A 22,290-nucleotide genomic window follows, 5' to 3' on the forward strand; every position below is an offset into this window, starting at 1 on the left:
CCCACACCTGAACAATAGCCTTGCAGCTGTTAAACGAGTATAACTGTGAGGCAAATTTGGTTGCATATATTACCTTAATCTGTTATTTAACCCTAAAGAAACAAAAATCTATTCCATTTCCTTTTATTTAAGATGGATTTATATTAGCATTTTTTCTTCTAATTCAGACATTATCAATTCTCTAAAAGAACCAGTCATTCCTCCCCACTTTTTACAGGACCCCTAGATGCCCTTCCATGATGCCAAATGCCAGTCCCATAAATGAAAAAGCTAGTTAATGATATTGTACATCAGTAACGTTTTAACTGTAGAGTAGTTTTTGTGTGTTTGTTTCTTTGTTTTTTAACCACAAAAACCAGAGGGGGAAGTGTGGGAGCAAGTGGGTTGGGCAGTGGCAAAAAACCTCATGACACATTTCTCCGCCTCCCTGTGTTGGTGGAGACTGTCTGGAGCATCATTTAAATTCTGGGAGGTCCTGATTGTCAACAGCAGGAAGAGAAGGCGAGCAGTGCAGCCTCATCCGGGACTGGGCTCTCTTCTCAGACAGCCACAGAGCAAGGTAAGCCCGCACTTCGCTGTCCTATGCGTTCAACTTCATTGCTGTCCTAGGCATTCAGCTTCATTTCAGGGGGGAGGGCAAGTTGTAAGGAAAAGAGTTGAACTGTAAAGCTGTTAAGCAGACTTACACTGTTCTAGTCTTTTAATTGAGCATGCCAGATACATTGCAGATTTCCTGGAAGAAAGGTAACTGGTTATTTCGAAAGCCAGTCATTTATAGAACTCAAAAATTCTTGGAGTCCTCAAAAGAACTGAATCTATTTCTTCCAATCAGAAAAAAAAAAAGAAAAATTCTATGCCCCTTTCAAATGACTATATATACATTATTTTTAATGGGTAGATGGCTGTGGAAGCATTTAAGCAGAAAAGGATCTTTAGTGGTAATGTAAGCTAATAATTATGCTATGTTTTAATGTTTAATGTATCCATCCTATTTTCAAGGGGAAAAAAAACTCTTTCTGAATATTTCACTTCTGTATTTAGCTGTTAAATTCTTCACCAAGATACCTGTATGACACTATGCAGACTTATTATCATGAATAGAAAAGCCATTGACTATTTTCAATGTTTTGGTTTTTGTTTCAAATTTCTAGAATGCCTTTCTTAAATAACTTGAGTTTTGAGACAGCCTCATTTTGCCTAAGTAGTACCTTTTTAATAATTTAGTTAAAAATCACACTTAAAATGCATGCTGGAAAAATGAAGAAAGCAAGCTTCTTTCTATGGTTTTATTTTCTCTCTGTGTTTTTCTTCCCTGAGAAATAAATATTCCAACAGTAGCTTATTATTTTAATTAAATTACTAATGATCTGTTTTTAGGTTGAGATAACTGGAGATATCAGGTAGTAATGATATAATCCCTGGAACTCTAAATTTTGAAGTCGAATATAGTCTTAAGAAATTCCTCTCTCCCTTGCCTAATAGTGAGAGATGGAGTAAAGAGGAGGCATTACAAATAGTAACTCAAAAGACCATAGTGATTGAAACAAAAGTTTTCTCCAAAAGGTAGAAAATATTCTACAGAAAATATATTTATTTGTAAATATTTTGTAATGTGGTAGCATAAAGAGGTATCACTGTTTTACAGTGATCAAAGAAATCAAATATTCCTTACAAAATATCTTGCAGGAAAAATCACCATGAGACTTGCAGTGATTTGCTTTTGCCTTTTAGGCATTGCCTACGCCATTCCGGTGAGTACAGCTGAATCTTAAAGGAAATTTCTCAAAATAAATGAATTGTGTGCTCCCCTGTGCTAGGAACACATTCACATTGTAATCTTGCTTCATCTTTTCTGTTTTGAAGATTAAGCAGGCCGATTCTGGGAGCTCTGAGGAAAAGCAGGTAAGCATCTTTTAGGTTTATCATGTAGTTAAATTATTTATGCAGCTGCACGAGAGTCACCACAAACATATTTGTTGCCATTTTACTTATTATCATAGTCAAGCCGTTAATTGATAAGTATTTATTGACTGTCCGCTTTCAGCCTAGGCCAGTACTAAGTACAGTTACAGATGGTCTCTGACTTACGATGGTTCCATTTACAATTTTTCAACTTTACGGTGGTGGGAAAGCCATACGCATTTAGTAGAAACCATACTTCAGATTTTGAATTTTGACCTTTTCCTGGGCTAGCGATGCACGGTACAATACTCTTGTGAGGCTGAGCAGCGGTAGTGAGTCACAGACCCAGTCAGCCACGCCATCCCGACGGTCAACACCGATATGCTTTCAACCATTCTCTACCCATACAACCGTTCTGTTTTTCACTTTCAGTATAGTATTCAATACTTTAAATGAGATATTCATCACTTTATTATAAAATGGGCTTTGTATTAGATGCTTTTGCCCAATTGCCGGCTAATGTAAGCATTCTGAGCATGTTTAAGGTAGGCTAAGCTGTGCTATGATGCTCAGTAGGTTAGGTGTATTAAATGCATCTTTGACCTACCGTATTTTTAACGTTCGATGGGTTTATTGGGACATAACCCATCGCAAGTTGAAGAAGAGTTGTATAGTCTTTAGTAAATATATGCTCCTAACACCAAACTAGTTCTTTTGTATAATAAAATAATGCTCTGGGCCATAGAATTAAAACCTCCCTAATAGTCATAACACTCACAGATAACCAATGTTCATCTGCAGTCTATGAAGTCATGTGAAGTCATGTGACTTTTTCTTTCCATGAGTCAACATACTGTACTAGACGTGGAAAATCCCATCCTTTGCTTTGCTGAGTTTAAAATTTGTCTCACACACTGGACAGTTTACATGACCATAATATTCATAATATCTCCTAAGATACTTGCTAAGAAACCCATTATAAAAAGAAAGGTTCTTAAGCTGTTTGGATCTATTATGCTTGTCAGCTGACTTTAGATAACAACTTTCTAACCAAACATAAGACCAAATCAAACCCCTTATTATAACTCTTTGACCAGCACCGTAGATGTACATGCCCCTCCAAAATACGTGGAACTGTGCCAGCCAAACAACAAACGGGCATTGTCCTGAGAGCTCAGACTAGAAGGCACACAGAGTTCAATCCCAGATGAACAGAATAAAGGCCTGTATAGAGCTGCCTGGGGTCACTGAAAATAGATTGCTTAATGAAGACATTCGGAGAAGTATTTGCTGCATGTGTTTGGGTGCACAAGTAGGTGGGTATAGATATGACTGGTTTCCAACTGATTTGAGAAAACAAGTATTGAAGCACAATAATAGGCCCGAAAAATTAACATTTCCAGAAAAGATAGAGGTCACACTATTTGGGCAAGAACTGGTGACTTTTTCATGAATAAATATGGCACATAAAGTTATGACAGTATAAATTATTCAGTTATATTTAGGAGATAAGTGAAGAGCTCAACCTTCCAGAATCCTAGAAATTTAGAGCTAGTCAGAAATATGTGAAAGTTATAAGGCTTTCCCTCTGCAGATGAACATTGGTTATCTGTGAGTGTTATGACTATTAGGGAGGTTTTAATCTGTTTGTTTTGTTCATCTATATTGTCTTCATGTTACGTTGTTTTAAATCATAAATTTAACTTATAAATGCCTTCTCTCTGAGCCCATATTACATGTAGCAGCAGGAAACATATATATTAAATATATATAAATTATAACATATTTACATATCATCTTTATATATTTTTAAATTAAAAAAAAGTAGGGAAACTTGGAACTCCTCTAGAACAGTAGTTTCACATCTTTTTCAGGCAAGGAACCCTTTCCTTCAGCAAAAGCTTTCAGAGTAGCCCAATATGAAGCTGCTCTGGTTGCAGTCAGCTCTGGGAGGAAACCCCACATGCTACTGACTTGATTGCCTCCCTGCCCTTCCCCCACCCGGTGGCTGGCTGTGAAAGGGACCCATGGAACGGCCAGCGTTCTCATTCTCAATGACAGGGAAGGGAAGGGATTGGCTCTGGGTGATACAGCCCATCAGATGACACTTATTCAGAGCAATTTCCACTCCTCTGCACTAGGATAATCATTTTCCAGATAAATAACTGGGCTAAAGGAAAGACCGTTCCATTCACATCTCTGGCACCTTGGAGCAATAGAACATTTGTGTGATGATGTTAATATTATAATAATATTATATTTCTGCATGGTCCACCCAGAAAGCAACTAGACACATGTGGCTACTGAACTCACAATGTAGCTAGTGCGATTGAAGAACTGAATTTTTTATTATATTTCATTTTAATTAAATTAAGTAACCACATGTTATATGGCCGGAGGATATTGTATCAGACAACGCAGTCTTAGAGAGTTCCTCCTCTTTTCATAGAGGAAACAATGAAGATCACCACTAATTAAGGGCACCTCTGCTTTAGATGTGCTTTATCTGAGGGGAAATTTCAGCTCGTAAGCATAGGACAGGAATGCACAGTATTCAGCATGCACAGCATGCATCACTGCGAAGACCCAGTCTGCCTGGATTTGAACCCTGGCTCTGCCACCTACTACCACTTAACTTCTCTGTGGCTGAGCTTCTCTTGGTCTGTAAAATGGGAATAATAATGATACCTATCTCACAGGGGGTTGAGAGGATTAAATGAATAAATATTTGTAAATCACTTTGAAAGGATGCCTGACCTAAGTAAGTGCTATGTAAGAGTATATTAAATGAATCTGCAACAAAAAGGAAATGATAAAAGAGGTATGTAAGGCTCTGGCTGACCATACAGAGGCATATTATGCTTATCCATCAAGATCAGTGAAGTATACTTGTTTTTTCAGTTGATCACTTAGAGATCCTTATGTTTCTTTTTTTAATAATGATAAATATGCAACATTTTTTGTAGCTTTACAACAAATACCCAGGTGCTGTAGCTACATGGCTAAAGCCTGACCCATCTCAGAAGCAGACTTTCCTAGCACTACAGGTATTTTTAATTTTAACTAATTTTAAGAATTAAATTTCTCTCATTTAGAGAACAACAAAAAAAAGTAGCCATCATGGAGGCCATTCAGGCCAATTAAATGGATCCTTCCTACCTGTTGGTAAACTTGAGCTTAGGATAGCAATTGATCTGGTTATGTTGGCTTTTCCCCACTTTAAGCCACCCACTTATGAGGCTGAAAAATAAGACCTGCTTTGGATAGAAAAGGCTAACTTTTGAATTAAAATATGAGACATATTTGATGTAAACTGATATGTGTCCCTCCTTCTTCAGAATACTGTGCTCTCTCAAGAAAATGATAACTTCCAACAGAAGGTGAGTTCTCACCGTGAATCAGAAGCTGCCCATGCCTTGGAGAGATGAAAGAAGCCACTCTTTCTCCTAATGACATGGCCTGGCTTCGATTCTGACAATATTCTATTAGCAAATTTTATAGTAAATTGCCAATTTAAAACTTGCTCAGGAAGAAAACATGTATTTACTCAACGTCAGAAATACCAGGTTTCTTCAGATAAGTTTAGTGTGGCAGGAAATGTTTACTAATGTCTGTTATTTGAAATACTAAGCCTCTTAAAATTTTATTTAAGGTATTTTGTAGATGTCTTATCTAATATCTGATAAGCATCTAATAATGCCTACGAAAGCCAAGACTTTGTCTCAGGGTAACAGTTCTGTTCCTAACATAATGGTTTATGTGACAGCTATTCTTTTTATTAGGAGTATTGATATATTTGCTAAACAAAGAGATAAATTTGTTTTCCTTAAGATCTGTTTGAATGTGTTAAGAAACTCTAACTGGGAAAGTTAGATAAATAATCAAGTATATTTGCTAATCAGAAGTTTAATCAGACATTCAGTGGTTAATTTGGTTGACAGATTTGAGTTGCAGTTTATACACAAGCATAATGGAGTTATTTTTGCTTATGTATGCCAATGGGGGGGCAGGTTTTGGTGCATGCATTAGTATATGGATGTTCCAATCTCCTGAGAATTCTCATTTCAAATAAAAAGTAATCTCACAATTATGTATCTGTATTTATTTCATCATTGAATTTGGTAAATGAAATAATGTCTAATATGAACAAGGAAAAGCACTGTTATCCATAGAAATGTTATACTCACATATATGGCTTGAAAATGTCTATGAAAGTAATTACTTATGGAAAAGCAAGAAAAATATCTCAGATTATGATTCCATTTATCCTGGTGTTAAAAAAGAGATTGGAAAATACTCACTTTTACTCCTAGAAGCCACTGAATACATTGTTGTGAATGCAATGATTCTGAAACCAAATTAGTCTGAAAGACTAATGCACTGTAAAGACTAAGGGAAAGTAAAAACCCTTACCCAAATTTTTCTGGCCATCTTGTTTTTTAGACCCTCTCAAGCAAGTCCAATGAAAGCCATGAGGATGTGGATGAAGATGACGGAGACGATGTGGACAGCCAGGATTCCATTGATTCCAATGACGCAGATGACGACTCTAACCAGTCTGATGAATCTGATGAACTGGTCACTGATTTTCCCACTGACATTCCAGCAACCCAATTTTTCACTCCAGCTGTTCCCACAAGAGACTCAAATAATGGCCGAGGTGATAGTGTGGCTCATGGACTGAGGTCCAGATCTAAGAAGTCCCACAGATACGAAGTCCAGGTAAATCCTTAAACAGACACATCAGATATTTATGATTAGAGCCCAATTCTAGGAAACCAGAGTGTGTCTATTCACAGTCACTTATTCATTCATTCATTCATTCAGTAAGCATTATTAATTTATGACTTTTTAAGATTTTTAAAATTTATTTATTTTAGAGAGAGAAAGAACAGGAGGAGTGGTAGAGGGGGAGGGACAAGGAGACTCCATGCTGAGCTCACGACCCTGAGCTCATGGGCTGAGCCAAAATCAAGAGTCTGGCACTCAACCGACTGAGCCACCCAGGTGCCCCTAATTTATGACTATTGAACACAAAACCTTTTCTCACTTGGTGATTTTATGTTTAAGTCCATGCAATTTCTCCCTACTTTTGTCTCTCAATTACAATGATCTTTTTCCAAATCCTGGCTATAAAGCATTTATTCTATTCACTTTTTTAGATTAAAGAAAAAAACTTTGGAAAACAGCAATTATTTTCACAATATAATGGTCATGTTTTGAAGTTAAATACCTAAGACGAATTGCAGAGTTGCAAATTATGCTTAATCTGCAGTTGAAGGATCTGAATTTCACACATAGCCTTGCCACTTATGAATCATTTTACTTTTTAACTTTCAATTCACTTTCCCTTTATGTAAAACAGAGATCATCAGATCTACGTCATAGTCTTTATCATATGCATAATTGATGTATCTATTAAACTAAAGGAGATGAATATGTGAAAAGGTTCGGTAAAAAACAAAGTAACATGCTAGTCCTGTTTTTTGCTTCAGCCAAATTTAGGCAATTTTCATATAAATTGGCCTAAAATTTAGAAAGCAGAATTACAATGTTCCCATCCGTGGCTCTTCATTTAATTCTTCTTCCGTTTGTTCTGTGATTCAGTATCCTGATTCTACAGAGGAGGACTTGACATCACTTGTGAAAAGTGAGAGTATGGAAGATGACTTCAATGCCGTCCTTCTTTCCCAGACTGTGCGGGGGACTTCTGACGGGGACAGCCATGCGAAAGACAGTCAGGAAACAAGTCAGCCGGATGACCACAGTATGGAAACAAAGAGCCACAAGCATGCCAGAGAGTATAAGCTGAGAGCAAGTGATGAGAGCAATAAGCATTCCCATGAGATTGGTAGTCAGGAAAATTCTGAGGTCAGCAGTGAACTCGTCAGCCAAACAGTTCAAAGCCATGAAAAGGAACGAGTCCTAGACTCCAAGAGTGTGGAAGAAGATAAACACCTGAAATTTCGCATTTCTCATGAATTAGATAGTGCATCTTCTGAGGTCAATTAAAAGGAGAAAAGGCAATTTCTTACTCTGCTTTTAGTAAAAAGAAAAAATACATTGTAGCAGGATGAGAGAGAATATGAAATGCTTATTTCTCAGCTTAGTTGGTGAATGTATATGTATATGGATCTGGAAATAGATACTGGTTTTGATCATTAGTTTAGTGTGTGGCTTCATGGTAACACCCTTGTAAACTAAAAGCTTCAGGGTTTGGTCTATGTTCTTTTCATATAAGAAATGCAAGCTATCACTGCATTGTAATGTTTGCTATTCTTTTATGAATAGAAATTATGTAGAAGCAAACAAATACTTTTACACACTTACAAAAGAGAATATAAAATTTCGTCACTGTAATCTTTTGTTTTTTAAATTAGTGTATATTTGGTTGTGATTATTTTGTGTGTGTGTGAATAAATCTTATGTCTCAAATATAATGAGTTTGGTGGTAGCTTTTTCTTTTTTTTCTTTTCTCTTTTTTTTCCCGCAGCTTTATTGAATTATATATGACATGTAATATTGTGTAAGTTGAGTTGTACCACATGATTTGATCTGCTCTTGTACTGCAAAACGATCACCACCATAGCATTAGTTAACACCTCTAGCTTGTCACCTTCTCTAGCCTATCACACAATCATCATTTCTTTTTTGTGGTGAGAGCATTCAAGATGTACTGTCTTAGCAATCAGTTGCTATTTTAACGAAACTGCTACACTTAGTAGAGAGCAATCCAGGGTCTTCTGGATCAACCGTACAGCTTCTGGTTGAGCTAAGGTTCCTAGTTAAAGAAACAGAATTCAAGCTGGGGTCGCTATTCAGCCAGAAATCCTCCAACCATGCAGGACTCTTACACCCCGTGGGACACCTTTTTCTAATTTTCACAAAGCTGATATAAAAGCTAACGAAAGCCTAACTGCAATCACAAATCAATTTTATTATTTCTCATCACTCACCATTAATTTGTTCAGTAAATTTATTGCTTTGCTGCCCTCAGATGAAAACCTGATAGGTTCCATAGCAGTTTTTTTCCCTAGCTATTTTGATCACCTGTAGATAATAAACAGTCCCCTTGTATTGGAAAATTTTTAAATGCAGTTTCGGGTAATAACTGAGATTTTCAATTTCATTCAAAACTAAAAGTTCTGGAAGCCTGAAGTGGAGCAAGCATCTTTACTTCCATGTCTTGCTCGTCTGCTCTTTCTAAAACTGGAAATTCCATTTGGAAATTTTAAAATTATCTATTAAGTAACTTTTAGGACAAAAGGGGCAGTTTTTCTAAAAAAGAATTATATTGAAAACACAAAATCAATAGAATATAGTTAAATCAGTGATCACAGAAAAGCCATAGCCTTAAATTCTTGCAGCAAAAAAACACATCAAAAAATGAAAATAAATAAATTGAGCTCCCATCTTAAAAATAAGAAAAGAACAACAAAGTAAGACAAAAGAAAGCAGACGGAAGGAAATAATAAATTTAAAAGCAAAAGTAATGAGGTAGAGAACAGAACAATAGTAGAAACTAATAAATCAAAATGCTGGCTTCTTGTAAAAACAACAACAACAACAACAACAACAAAATAGATAAACCATTAACTCACCCAATAAAGAAAGAAAGGCAGAAAAAAACAAATAAGAAATACAAGCAAGGAGATAACCAATGACACTGGTAAATTTTTAAATATTGAAAGAGACTACTTTACACAATCCAATACAAATAAAATGGAAAACCTAGATAAATGGAATTATTTTCTAAGAAAATACAACTTATCAAAACTGGCCTTGCTATACATGGAAAGCATAAATAGACAGATTTCCATAGAGGAAAGAGAAAAAGTTATCAAGGAACGAACTATAAAAACTAGATCCAAATGATTTTACAGGGGAATTCTATCAAACCTTCAAAGACCAGATAAACCTAATCCCATTTAAGTTGTAGCACAGAAGGAAAACTCTCAAATGATCTCTGTGAAACAACTATAATTCTGACACTCAAACCTGGTAAGATTACACACACACACACACACACACCACACACACACAAAACTATAAAGCAGTCTCACTCATGACTAGCAATGGAACAATCCTAAATAAAATGTCAGCAAACAGAATCTAAAAACATGTTTAAAGAGTGCATCATAATCAAGAGGGGTTTATTCCTGGACAATGAAGCTTCAATATTAGTAAATTCATTCCTATGGTTCATCATGTAGTTAGATCTAAGGAGAAAGATGTTATATGATTAGATGTATAGATGACACAAAGGACTTTGTGTTAGTGAGCTATTACTAGGGTGAAAATAGTGAGTAACAAACACCCCCGCTATCTCACTGGCTCACAACGTCAAATATTTTCCTTGTTCTCACTCACCAGTCTGTGGGTTGGCAGGGCTGCTTATGCTTCAGGCTGCAGGATGGATTCAGGTCTACTCCATATGCTTCTCCATTTGGGATCAGCAACTACCCAGGGTATGTCTTTCTGATGGTAGAGGCAGAAACACAAGTGGGGTGAGCAGAAACATATGATGCTTCGGACTCTGAACTTGTCACGCTACTACTGTTGATCAAATTCCATTGTTTAAAGCAAGTCACAAGCTCAAACCCAAAATCAGTGTACAGGTAAAGTATTCTCTCCCAACAATAAATCATGATAGAAGGGAAAAAAGAAGTAATTGTGAACACATAGTAAAATGTAGCATAGCCTTTGACAAATTTCAACACTCATTCTTAATTTCAGGAAAATAAAATAAAAATTAAGATATATTTTCTTAACATGATGAAATATTTTATACCTCAACTCAAAAACCAGCATCCTACTTAATGGAGAAACAACTCTCATTAGGATAAAGCAGTTATGTCCTCTGCCGTGCTACTATATAGCAAAGTATTGGAGATAAAAGCTAATAATCATAAGCATTTGGGTGCATAAGACTTGAGAAAGAATTAAATTATATCTCTATGTAGATCATGTAATACTACACCTACAAAACAAAGAATCAGTACTAAAGATAATAATTTCTGTAAAGCACCATAATATAAAATTCACCTGAAACATATATACAAAACTGCAAGCAGTAACCATTTAAAAGATACAATGTCATTTAATATAGAAACCAAAAAAGGATAAAATACTTAAGGAAATGTGCCAAAACTATATTAGAAAAACTTCAGTAAGTGGAAAACACTTCTGTAAGCTAAAAAAGCCTTGAAGAAATCCAGACATCATTTGTTCTCATATAGGACAACTCAACACCATAAAGACGACAGTCCTCCCCCAAGTTATGTATAAATGTGATTCCAATTAAAATAAAGGTAAACTTTTTCCTAGAGTTATGCAAGCTAATTCTAAAGTTCATATGGAAAAATAAACATACAATAATGGAAGGAAAATCCTGAAAAATAAAAATAAGAGAGGGCTAGCCCTAACAAGTGTTAAATAAGATTATAAAGCCTCTCTAATAAAAACACTGTGGTACTGGCAAACAGATAGAGTGGGAAGGGAATAGGAAATCCAAAAATAGACCCAAGTACAGATGGAAATTACTAGAGGGCATCTAAGATCACCTGGGGAAAGATGGACTTTTAAATAAATGGTGTTGAGTGACTGGCTATTCATTTGGAAAAAGGTAAAACTGGATCCATATCTCACACTATACATCAGAATAATCTTCAAATAGACCAGAGATGTCAATTTAAAAGGAAACTCTAAAAACATGAGACAAATACGTGAGGGAGTTACTTTTTAACTTGGGTGTGGGGAAACCTTTTCTAACTATGAGAAGACTCAATCTCATACCACCTGCTATACACTAAATGTTCGTGTCCCTCCAAAATCCGAACGTTGAAACCTAATCCTCAACACAAGGGGATTAGAGTCGGGGCCTGTGGGAGGCGACTAGGTCATGAGAGTGGGGTGCTCATGAATGGGATCAGGGTCCTTAGAAAAGAGACCCCGAGAGCTCCCTGGCCCCTTCCACCAGGGGAGGACCCAATAAGAAAATGGCTGTCTACGAACCGGGAAGCAGGCCCTCACCAACTCTACGGATGCCTTGATCTTGGATTTCCCAGCCTCCAGAACTGTGAGAAGTAAATGTCTGCTGTTTATAAGGCCCGGGTCTTTTTGGTATTTTTGTACTTGCTGCATTTGCCACTTCATCACCATCAACTGCAGGCCATAGCTTTATTAATGGTGTTGTCCCTGCCCGCCATAGCATCCCATTTCCTCCTGGCAAGCAGCTCCCCACTGGGCTCAAAGCCAAGAACACACCAAGTTAATGCAGTTAATCCCCAAAACTAAGGTTCAGGATTCATGAGAGAGAATGGAGTTGCAGCCCAGGGGATGGCGGAGAAGTTTGCTGCGTTTTCGTGGGCCACAGCCGATCCGGAGCTGGGAGCTGGCGGGGGCTGAAGCCGGCACACTTCCCGCCGGAGTACCCGGAGGCCGAGGCTGGCAAGCAGGAAACCATGGACCACGACTGCAGAGCAAAACCCTGCAGGCCAAGGCGCCGGGAGAGCTCACCGGAGAGTGAGGGACCCCGGGTGTCCTTGCACGGTGCTCGCCCCGGCTCCGTCCGAGAAGCAGAAAGACAGGACACAAGCCAGCAAGAGAGCCCGTTTCCTGCAGCGTCCCTCCAGTGCCCCCTACTGGCAAAGCTTGCCATCGTGCCAGTCGGCCGTGGGTACGGGGTCCAATTCCAGTCCTGCAAAGCCGGACGGCAGTAAACGGAGAGCTGCCCCAGGCTCTTGGGGGGGAAAAAGCTGATTCCCGCTCCTGGGGCAAAACGAGTAAAAAATGAGCCTGGGAAATCTCTTTAAAGATAGAATGCAAGGAAGCCCTCAAGCACAAAATGGGGTCATAACCAAGGGACTGAAGACCAAAATTGAAGGGGATTGCCATTCGCCAAAACTGGAGTGATTTGAGAATAAAAAGAATAATGGCAATAATGAATTATAACAAATATATATATATTTATATAATATATATGATGAATTATAACGAATTGAAATTTTTTTTGTTTCATTGGTACATAGCGATACTATAAGAGAAAGCATAAAAGAAGGAAAGGTCTTCTTTACAGATGAACGCCTGCTAATAGTAAATGTAGAAGGAATGATAAAATTAGAAAATCAGTTTGCAACCACAGTGTAGTATTGACTCAGGAAATGATCACTGATTAGTGTTAAAATAATTGTACAAAAGGTTATTGGCAACAGGATATTCACCTCGTCCTAGAAGATCACCCCATAAATTACTAATTCCAAAAGAAGAAGATACCTCTAACTAGAGAGTTTTGGTGGTCAACATCTTCATCCAGGAATCAAACTTAGCTTCGCAAATGGGACAACTAGACGTTTGCTTCCTAATGTCACACAATAAGAAGCACGCAACATCCCCTATGAAACATTTTTGTGAAAAGATGTTTAACAGAATCAAAAAATAGGAAAACAAGCAAACCCAGACGTTGAGTTACTCAATGACACGACTGACTTGAACTTTCCAAAAAGTAAAGTTTCCAGATGAAATACAGGACACTGTTATATTTGAACGTCAAATGAACAACAAAATCATCTTTTAGTGTAAGCACAGTATATATTATACCAAAGGATGAACCATTGTTTATCTGACACTCAAATTAACTGAGCATCCTGTATTTTTATTTTCTATATCTTTAAACCCTAGGAAAAAAGGGTGTTATACTATTCTAGATTAAAAGCCTAAAGAGGCGTAACCAAGGGCAAAACATGAACTTTGACTGGCACCTGGATTGAAAAAGAAGACTATAGGGCGCTTGGGTGGCTCAGTTGGTTAAGCAACTGCCTTCGGCTCAGGTCATGATCCTGGAGTCCCGGGATCGAGTCCCGCATCGGGCTCCCTGCTCGGCAGGGACTCTGCTTCTCCCTCTGACCCTCCCCTCTCTCATGCCCTCTCTCTCATTCTCTCTCTCAAATAAATAAATAAAATCTTTAAAAAAAAAAGAAAAAGAAGACTATAAAACACATTTTAGGGACAATTATGGTAATTGGAACATACACAGTGTGTTAGATGATATTGCAGAATTACTGTTAATTTTCTTAGGTGTGACCACGGCATCATACTTATGAAATGAATGCCCTTATTCTTCCGAAATGTATATTGAAATATTTAGAAGTGATGTGCCATGGTTTTTATAATTTGCTTTCTGATGATTCAGAAAACACACACGGGTCCACGAGGAGAAAGAAACCAATGTGGCAACATGTATTATTCTTTCAACTTTTCTCAAGGTGTGGAAATGTTCCCAAAATTGGGGGTAGGAGGAAAGAGCCTGCAGAATACAAAAATGTATGATGAATTACGTCCTTAAAATAATGTCTCATCCATTGATATAAAAGTCTCAGAGCAATTCCTTCATGGTTTACTTCTTATATAAAATCAAGGAAAAGGAATTAATACATTTTTACAACTTAAAAAAAGCTGTGTTTAAACTATGTTCCATCACCTATGTATCCCTAATGACCTTAGACGCTCACTTCAGATGCAATCTGACAATCTTTTCGTCCTTTTTCCATGTCACTAGTATAACCTAACCATGATTTGGAGTCCTTTTTTACTGGTCCTCGGCACCGTCTCTTCCTCTCTCCCGCAGGCAATATTTCGGGCTTCTTATAACAGTAGCTCCAAGATTGTTTGACTGCAATTATAACGGTAACAACAAAACTTCCCAGCGAGTCAGTGTTGCCTGTGCAGCAGGGCAGAGGCAAACAACTAAAACAAGCAGTTCTGTTCTTGATTTGCACTGAGCATTCAGAAAAGGACTTAAAAACCCTATTTGTGGAGAGCGAAGAAAAAACTATCTTCTACTGCACAATTTCATGAGGCGGGTTTTTATGCTTCCTCAATTTAGTGAATTCCCATATTGAAGCATTATGAATTATGTTCTCCAACTTACAACACGCAGACCCAAAGCACACACTAGCATGTTACATGCTCAACTGCAGTATTGTTCCTATGCAGTCTCTTTGACTTAACCTCTTTTATTCCAAATACCATAAAGACTCATGTCTGACTAATCTAATGTGGCTATTTTAATCCAAAGTGCAGCTACATATTGCATATAGGTCCCAATCTCCAATAATAGATGCCCCCACCCCCAAGACGCAAACAAATAAATCTGGGAGACCTATGTGGCTGAACATACTCATCTAGTCAAATTGAAAGCATAGGTTGGCAACCGAAAAAACAAAAGATCAGTTCCCTCTGAGGAACCACCAAAAGAATGAGGGGCAGACCTAAGGGAAAAATCCAAAAGAAGGGTCCTAAGTGTGCCCTAAGTATTACCAACATTGTTTACAATATATCAAGGTGATACTTTGAAGTTATTATTTAGAAATTATTCAGTAAAAGTAAGTTTTGCATGAAAGTTTTGCATGAAAATAATATATCCAATTTCTTGAAGGTGCGAAAGGGTGAGAGGAGACCTACCCCTAGTAAAGCTCAAATACCTGACTTTCCCCCCCACATCACCTTCTTCCTCATTCCAGACACTAACAGTGGAGAGGAAGGGGATTAAGTGCTGACCTGACACGTTCTTCTAAAGAAGGCCCCCATTGTCTTAGTCTGTTCGGGCTGCTATAACAAAAATACCACAAATGGGATGGTTTATAAACAACAGAAATTTATTTCTCACAGTTTTGAAGTCTGGGAAATCCAAGATCATGGCTCCAGAAGATTTGGTGTCTGGTAAGAGCTCACTTTCTGGTTCATGGGCAGCCATCTTTTTGCTGTATCCTCATGTGGTGAAAGGGACTGGTGATCCCTCTGGAGCCTCTTTTATAAAGTCATTCTGGGCTGTGCCCTATTGATCTAACCATGTTCCAAAAGCCCTGCTTCTTAATACCATCACACTGGGGTTAGGATTTCAACATATGAATTTGGGCAGGATGGGGGGCACACAAACTGTTGGTCTATAGCACCTACCCTCCAGCCTCAAAGCATTTGGAGATGGGCCAAAACACAGGCTGACTCTACTTGGCAGTGCCTCCAGAGCCCCTTTGGAGGTGTCAAATCAATGATCTAATCTACCTCAAGAAACTAGACAAACAAGAGCAAAACAAACCCCATGTCCCTTCTCATCACTTTTATCCAACATAGCACTGGAAGTTCTAGTCATTACAATAAGGAAAAAATAAACTAAATTTAATTTAATTTAAAAAGAGCACACAAATTTGAAAAGAAAAAATAAAACTATTTTCAGACATCATGATATTCTATGTAGAGAATTTCAAGAAACCTACAAAACATTCCTAGAACTAAACAATGAGTCCAATAACATTGTAGGATTCAAGATCAACATACAAAAATCGATTGAATTCTTATATACTGACAATGAACAAGTTAAAACCAGAATTAAAATGATGTCATTTATACTTGCTTAAAAAATGAAATGTTTAGGTATAAATCTAAGAAAATATGTATAAGATCTGTATGATAAAAGTTACAAAATGCTGATTAAAAAAACACACAAAAAAAGACCTAAATACTTGGGGATTCACGCCATGCAATAGCAAGAACCTCCAAACCATACAATTAAAAAATGGACAGGAGAATAAACAGACATTCTTCCAAAGAAGACATACACATGGTCAACTGGTACATGAAAAGGTGCTCAACATCACTAATTATCAAGGGGATTCTAATCAAAACTACAAGGAGATATTACCTCATACCTGTTAGAATGGCTATTATCAAAAAGACAAGAGATACCAAGTATTGGCAAGAATATGGAGAAAAGGGAACTCTTGTGCAGTACTGGTAAAAATGTAAATTGGTGCAGTGACTAGGGAAACCAGTATGGAGGCTCCTCAAAAAATAAAAAACAGAGCTACTATATGACCCAGCAATTCCACTTCTAGGTATTTATCCAAAGGAAGTTTGGATAAGGAAGTGATTTATCCAAAATCTTTATCAATTCATCAGAAAGATATAACAATTGTAAATATTCACTCATCATTAGAGCACCTAAACATATAAGATAAATATGAATGGAAATGAAAGGACAAATAAACAGCATAAAACAATAGTAGAGGACTTCACACTCCACGTTCAACAATGGATACATCATCAGACAGAAAATCAATAAGGAAAACAGTGGGCTTATATAACATCATAGAGCAAATGAACCTAACAGACATTTATAGAACATTACTTTCAACAGCAGCAGAATATGCCTTCTTTTCAAGCACATTCGATAGAGGGATTGTGTGTTGGGCCACAATACAAGTCTTAACAAATTTAGGAAGACTGAAATCATATCAAATGTTTCTAATCATAATGGTATAAAACTAGAAATCAGTAGCAGAAGGAAAGTTGGAATATTTACAAATATATGGAAATTAAACAACACACTCCTCACAACTTAGGAGTCAAAGAGGAAATTAAATGAGAAATCAGAAAGAATCTTGAAAAGGAATAACAACATGCCAAACTTATAGGATCCAATGAAAGCAATTCTAAGTAGGAAGTTGATAACAATAAATGCTTGGATTAAGAAAAAAGAAAGCTCTCAGATAAACAACCTAACTTTACACCTCAAAGAACTAGAAAAAAACTAAGCCAAAGTTAGTAGAATAAAAGCAATAACAAAGATTAAAGCAGAAATAAATGAAATAATGAGTAGGTGGACACTAGAAAAGGTAACAAAACTGTATTGGTTCTTTGAAAAGATAAAATCAACAAACCTTTCATTAGACTGACACAGAGAGAGAGAGAGAAGACTCAAAATTATAAATGAAGGGGGACATCACAACTACATAAATGTAAAAGATCATAAGAGACTATTATCAACAATTATATGCCAATGAATTGGATAAACTAGAAGAAATGGATAAATTCTTAGAAACCTGCAACCTACCAAGGCTGACTTGTGAAGAAATAGAAAATGTGAACAGTTCAATGACAAGTAAGGACATTGAATCAGTAATCAAAAATCCCCCCCAAAAAAAACAAAAACAAACAAACAAACAAACAAGCCAGGCACAGATGACTCTATGGGCAAGTTCTACCAAACACTTAAAGAAAAATTAATGCCAATCTTTCTCAAACTCTTCCAAAATATTGAAGAGAAAGGAACACTTCCAAACTCATTTTACAAGGCCAGTGTTACTATAATAACGGGTATATGTCAGTCCACATTTGTCCAAACCCACATAGGGGCAACACCAAGAGTGAACTCTAATGTAAACTGTAGACTTTGAGTGATTACGTTGTGTCCATGTGGGTTCATCAAATATAACAAATGTACCCCCACCCCCACGCTGGTGGGAAATGTTGATAATGGGAAAAGCTATGCATGCAAGGGGGCAGAAGGCACATGGAAAACAAACAAAATAATTAGAAAGAAGATAATACAGAAATCAAACACAGTAGCTCCAACATATGCATAATTGGTATTCCTGAATTAAGAAAGCAAAATTTAAAGTATTCCAAAATTACAAAAGAAGAAAACTTTCCTAAAATAAATGAAAAATTGAATTTGCTGATTAAACCCGTGTAATTTCTCCCAGAAAAATAATTATGCATAATAATCAACACAATGGTGTATTCTAGAGCAGGATAATAAAAAATTCACTAAGCAGGTAAATTTTGGGCAGAAAAATCAAGTCATCTGCCACAGCTGAGAGAAAAGAGTGGGTTTAATCTGAACTCTCCTTCTCCATGGCAACATTTAATGACAGAGGAAGGTGGAAGAATGTGTCCAGAATCTTAAAAAGAAGGAAGACAAGATTGAGCCAAGAATATTATGCCCAGCCCATTTGTTTTATGTTTATGGCAACAGAAAGGCACTCTCAATTTGGTACACACTCTGGGAGTAATGAGGCATTAATGAGTCCTTCTTTTAAAAAAAAGAAAAAAAGAACACTTAATAAAAAATCTATCCCAAAAGTATTGAATCAAGAGAACTCAGGGGAGGGGAACCTATGTTTTAAAAGTATTGGTAATAAGGGGCGCCTGGGTGGCTCAGTCGTTAAGCATCTGCCTTCAGCTCAGGTCATGGTCCCAGGGTCCTGGGATCAAGCCCCATGTCAGGCTCCCTGTTCAGCAGGAAGCCTGCTTCTCCCTCTCCCACTCCCCCTGCTTGTGTTCCCTCTCTCGCTGTCTCTCTCTCTGTCAAATAAATAAATAAAAATATTTTTTAAAAAAGTATTGGTAATAAGTACTGAATATATCTAAATATAAGATGAAATATTTATTATTTTAGAAGAAAATAAAAGTTTATAGACTTTGACAATGTCAAAGTTATTAATTTTTAAAAGTGTTGGTAGAGAATACGTATTTGTTAATACCTTATTTTTCAGAAGAGTCAAAGCCTACTGAAAAAATTGACAGATCAAAAAAACAATTGCTTGCTTAATTTAAAAAATTGATGTTGATATTAAAAATTACATTTGTAAATAATTTCTAAATAACATTCAGACAGAAACCCAACATAGCTCACTAATCCTCTCTAGTAAATTGATGAGAAGCCCTTTAGACCGACAAATAAATAAATAAAATCTTAAAAAAAGAGAAAAGGAGAGTAAGGTTCAGCATCCTCTAAAATCTCTAATCTCCTAACTCTTGCAGAGTGGGAGGCCAAACCAGCCACTCTATATGCCCAGACAACGGCACCTGATCTTGTGATCATATTGCATATAACTAGCACAACTTTTACCAGTCTGTAGATTCACTTCTATTCAAATTTGTTAGTACTGGTCTTTCTTCATCTCCTAAGACCCACCTAAGGTATAGTAAGTCAGAATCCTCAGGAGTTAGACTCCGGAATCTTAAAACCAACAACAGAAAACCCTTTCCAGATGAGTGCCCTAAAGCACTTATCAGTTAATTGCTTTATCTGTGTATAGCTTGTCTTTGCAAGCTAATTACAAGCTTCTTGCATGCAAGGACAATTTCTTCTGCACCCTAATCATATCTAAAATTGTGCTCGATGGATATTAAACAGGTATTCTGTAAAGTCTGGTAGATGTAGGGATGCTGCAAGTTTAATGCTATAAGCATCAGAAGGCATTTGAAAAAAAATCTAATATTCTTTTGGAAAATCTGAGCTAGTGAAAATATAGTTGGAATCAAAGTTTTTGAACAACTACATCCAAATGGAATTAGTGAATAAATTTGAGTTAGTAAAGAGCAGTATTCCAAAGCCCTCTGTTCTTGGCCCTGCATTGTTCAAAATTCTTTTGAACTTGAATACAGATATAGATGATAAATATCATATCTGCAATTGACCAAACCAGGAGACGTCAAATGATAAAAATGTATTTCGCAATGTTCTTGAATAGCATGGCCACCCAAACATTACCACCAGATCAATTTTGGTATTCTTCCAGTCCTCACATTATATATATATTGTTGGCTCCCTTTTCCCCCTGAGCATCAACATTTTGGCTGCCAGCTTGTCTAGACTTACGTCCTTTGACTCCAAATCTAGCAGGAAGAAAAGCTTTTCTTTTCCACAACTTGAAAAAAGTTCTGTCCTGATTTCCATTGAACAGAACCAGATCCCATGCCTGTTCATAAATACCACTCACAGGAGCCAAGGGTTCATGATGCTCTGGTCGGCCACGCCTGCGTTCCTCACTCATCACTTGGGAACTAGTGGTGGTGGTGGCCACAGCTGAGGCACATAGGGACTCAGAAGGGGGGGGGTTCCCCAAGAAAATCTGATTATTGTTTTGGTAAGAAAGGGGAATGGTTACAGAACTGCTAAACAACAAACCAAATAAGCCAGGGTCTCTGCCTTACATTCTACTCAGGAGGACAACTCTGTTAACAGATATTTTTAATATGAAATGATAAATGTTGGGGCACCTGGGTGGCTCCGTTGGTTAAGCATCCAACTCTTGCTTTTGGCTCAGGTCATGATCTCATGGATCATGAGATCGAGCTCCTCATAGGGCTCTACACTCAGTGGGGAGTCTGCTTGAAGATTCTCTCCCTCTGCCCCTCCTCCCACTCACTCACAAACACACTCTCTCTCAAATAAATACATAAGTCTTTTTGAACAAAAAGATAAATGTGATAAAATTTGACAGGGTAGAGGGGCAAGTAAATTCAAGCTAGGGGCCAAGATCTTGGCTAAGTAAGTTTCCGGAAGGAGATGATGCCTGAGTCTAGAAAGATTCTAAGTCTTTAGGAGGTGTAGAAGAGGGCTTGGGGATGACTTAGAAGATTTGATCCCCTTGCAGGTAGGAATTATGTCTTATTCTTGCCCCGCTGGAATCCAACATGGAGCCTGATGTCTAGTGGACACTCTGTAAGTGTTTGATGAATTTGTTAATATTCCCTCATTATGTATTCAGCAAAAATTCTGTGGGAATTTGTAAGGTAGATATTTAGCCACATTATTCACAGAAGGAAACTGAGATACAGAGGTTAGGTCATCAGAATCACATGCCAGCCAACAACGGTGCCAAGGTAACTCCCACAGAGGCAGGGACACATCCAAACCAAATTCTAGACATAAGGTAGAATATCACAAATCCTAGCCTTGCATTATTAGTGCAGTAAATTGAGAAATAAAAACAAGTAAAAATTTTAGTATGGTTAGCAGTTCTTATAAAGCCCAAAACACCAAATCTTTTTCTAATGATTTCAGATGTCAAGTGGTAAAAATTTATTTTACAATGTTCTTGAATAAATAAGGACTGGGAAAAAATCGAGAGGGAAACATGTTTGTTTGGGTGGGTTGCTAAGCAACACCACACAAGCCAGAGAGCCCTTTTGGATTTCCTTTGGAAGGTGGAATCTGCAGGACCAATGGGTCCTTCTGCTTGTGTCTGCTTCATCTGTTCACATGGGAAAATAAAAGCAAAACAGGAAACAAACAGGCAAGTCTAATAATACAGAAGCCAGAAGTGTGGCGAATACTAAGTATTAAATCAGACTGGACTGTTTTTAAGCTGCCTTTTGAAGGGCTTGTCTGAGTATCCACCATGGCACTGAGACAAAGAGGTGGGGTTTATGTAGCATGTTCCAGAAGAACTTACCACACAGATGAAATAAAACCAAATAGCATCCAGCTATGTTATCCATCCCACACAGGATTTCAGGCCTGTAGATTATCGAAACTTGCAATATGGCCATAGGATTATGGCAACCAGGTGAAGAAGAATATGAATTTTGCATCTCATTTATTTAATAAGAGAACACTTCTTATGAGAAATGGGTTTGTAAGATGAATATTAAAGGAAGGAATTCTGTGGGAAGGGAGAGAAATTTACAGCTTCAAGACCTACTTGAGGAAAAGCGAGGCACTCCCAAGGCGGAAAACATGCCAAGGTAAAAGCACAAGAGAGAACATTAGGAAGCCAGAAAGAATGACTAGGTATTTGAACAGGAAATATACTGCGTGGC

General features: G+C 37.3%; 1 protein-coding gene across 3 annotated transcripts; it reads left to right on the forward strand.

The window, feature by feature from the left end:
- Positions 1–436: 436 nt before the first annotated feature.
- Positions 437–8,342, forward strand: SPP1 (secreted phosphoprotein 1). 3 transcript variants are annotated; one of them, XM_045880787.3, is made up of 7 exons: positions 437–559; positions 1,687–1,751; positions 1,864–1,902; positions 4,869–4,949; positions 5,241–5,282; positions 6,346–6,624; positions 7,510–8,342. In XM_045880787.3, exons 2-7 carry the CDS (start codon positions 1,698–1,700, stop codon positions 7,912–7,914), a joined length of 900 nt encoding a protein of 299 aa, XP_045736743.1. In that variant the 5' UTR covers positions 437–559; positions 1,687–1,697; the 3' UTR covers positions 7,915–8,342. The 3 variants fall into 3 exon arrangements, with proteins under 3 accessions (XP_045736743.1, XP_045736744.1, XP_045736745.1); XM_045880788.3 differs by lacking the exon at positions 5,241–5,282; XM_045880789.3 differs by lacking the exon at positions 4,869–4,949.
- Positions 8,343–22,290: the final 13,948 nt, after the last annotated feature.

Source organism: Mirounga angustirostris, unplaced genomic scaffold (assembly GCF_029215605.1).
Source record: "Mirounga angustirostris isolate CCGP_5_RB_7025 unplaced genomic scaffold, mMirAng1.0.hap1 SCAF_2, whole genome shotgun sequence".
Classification (NCBI taxonomy): Eukaryota; Metazoa; Chordata; class Mammalia; order Carnivora; family Phocidae; genus Mirounga; species Mirounga angustirostris.

What these genes read in the sequence shown, in the direction of transcription:
- SPP1 (XM_045880787.3), top strand. Translation starts at nt 1,698, where the DNA reads ATGAGACTTGCAGTGATTTGCTTTTGCCTTTTAGGCATTGCCTACGCC. An exon ending in GCATTGCCTACGCCATTCCG is followed by an intron (nt 1,752 to 1,863) that starts GTGAGTACAGCT and finishes TCTGTTTTGAAG; the next exon opens with ATTAAGCAGGCCGATTCTGG. An exon ending in CCCACAGATACGAAGTCCAG is followed by an intron (nt 6,625 to 7,509) that starts GTAAATCCTTAA and finishes TCTGTGATTCAG; the next exon opens with TATCCTGATTCTACAGAGGA.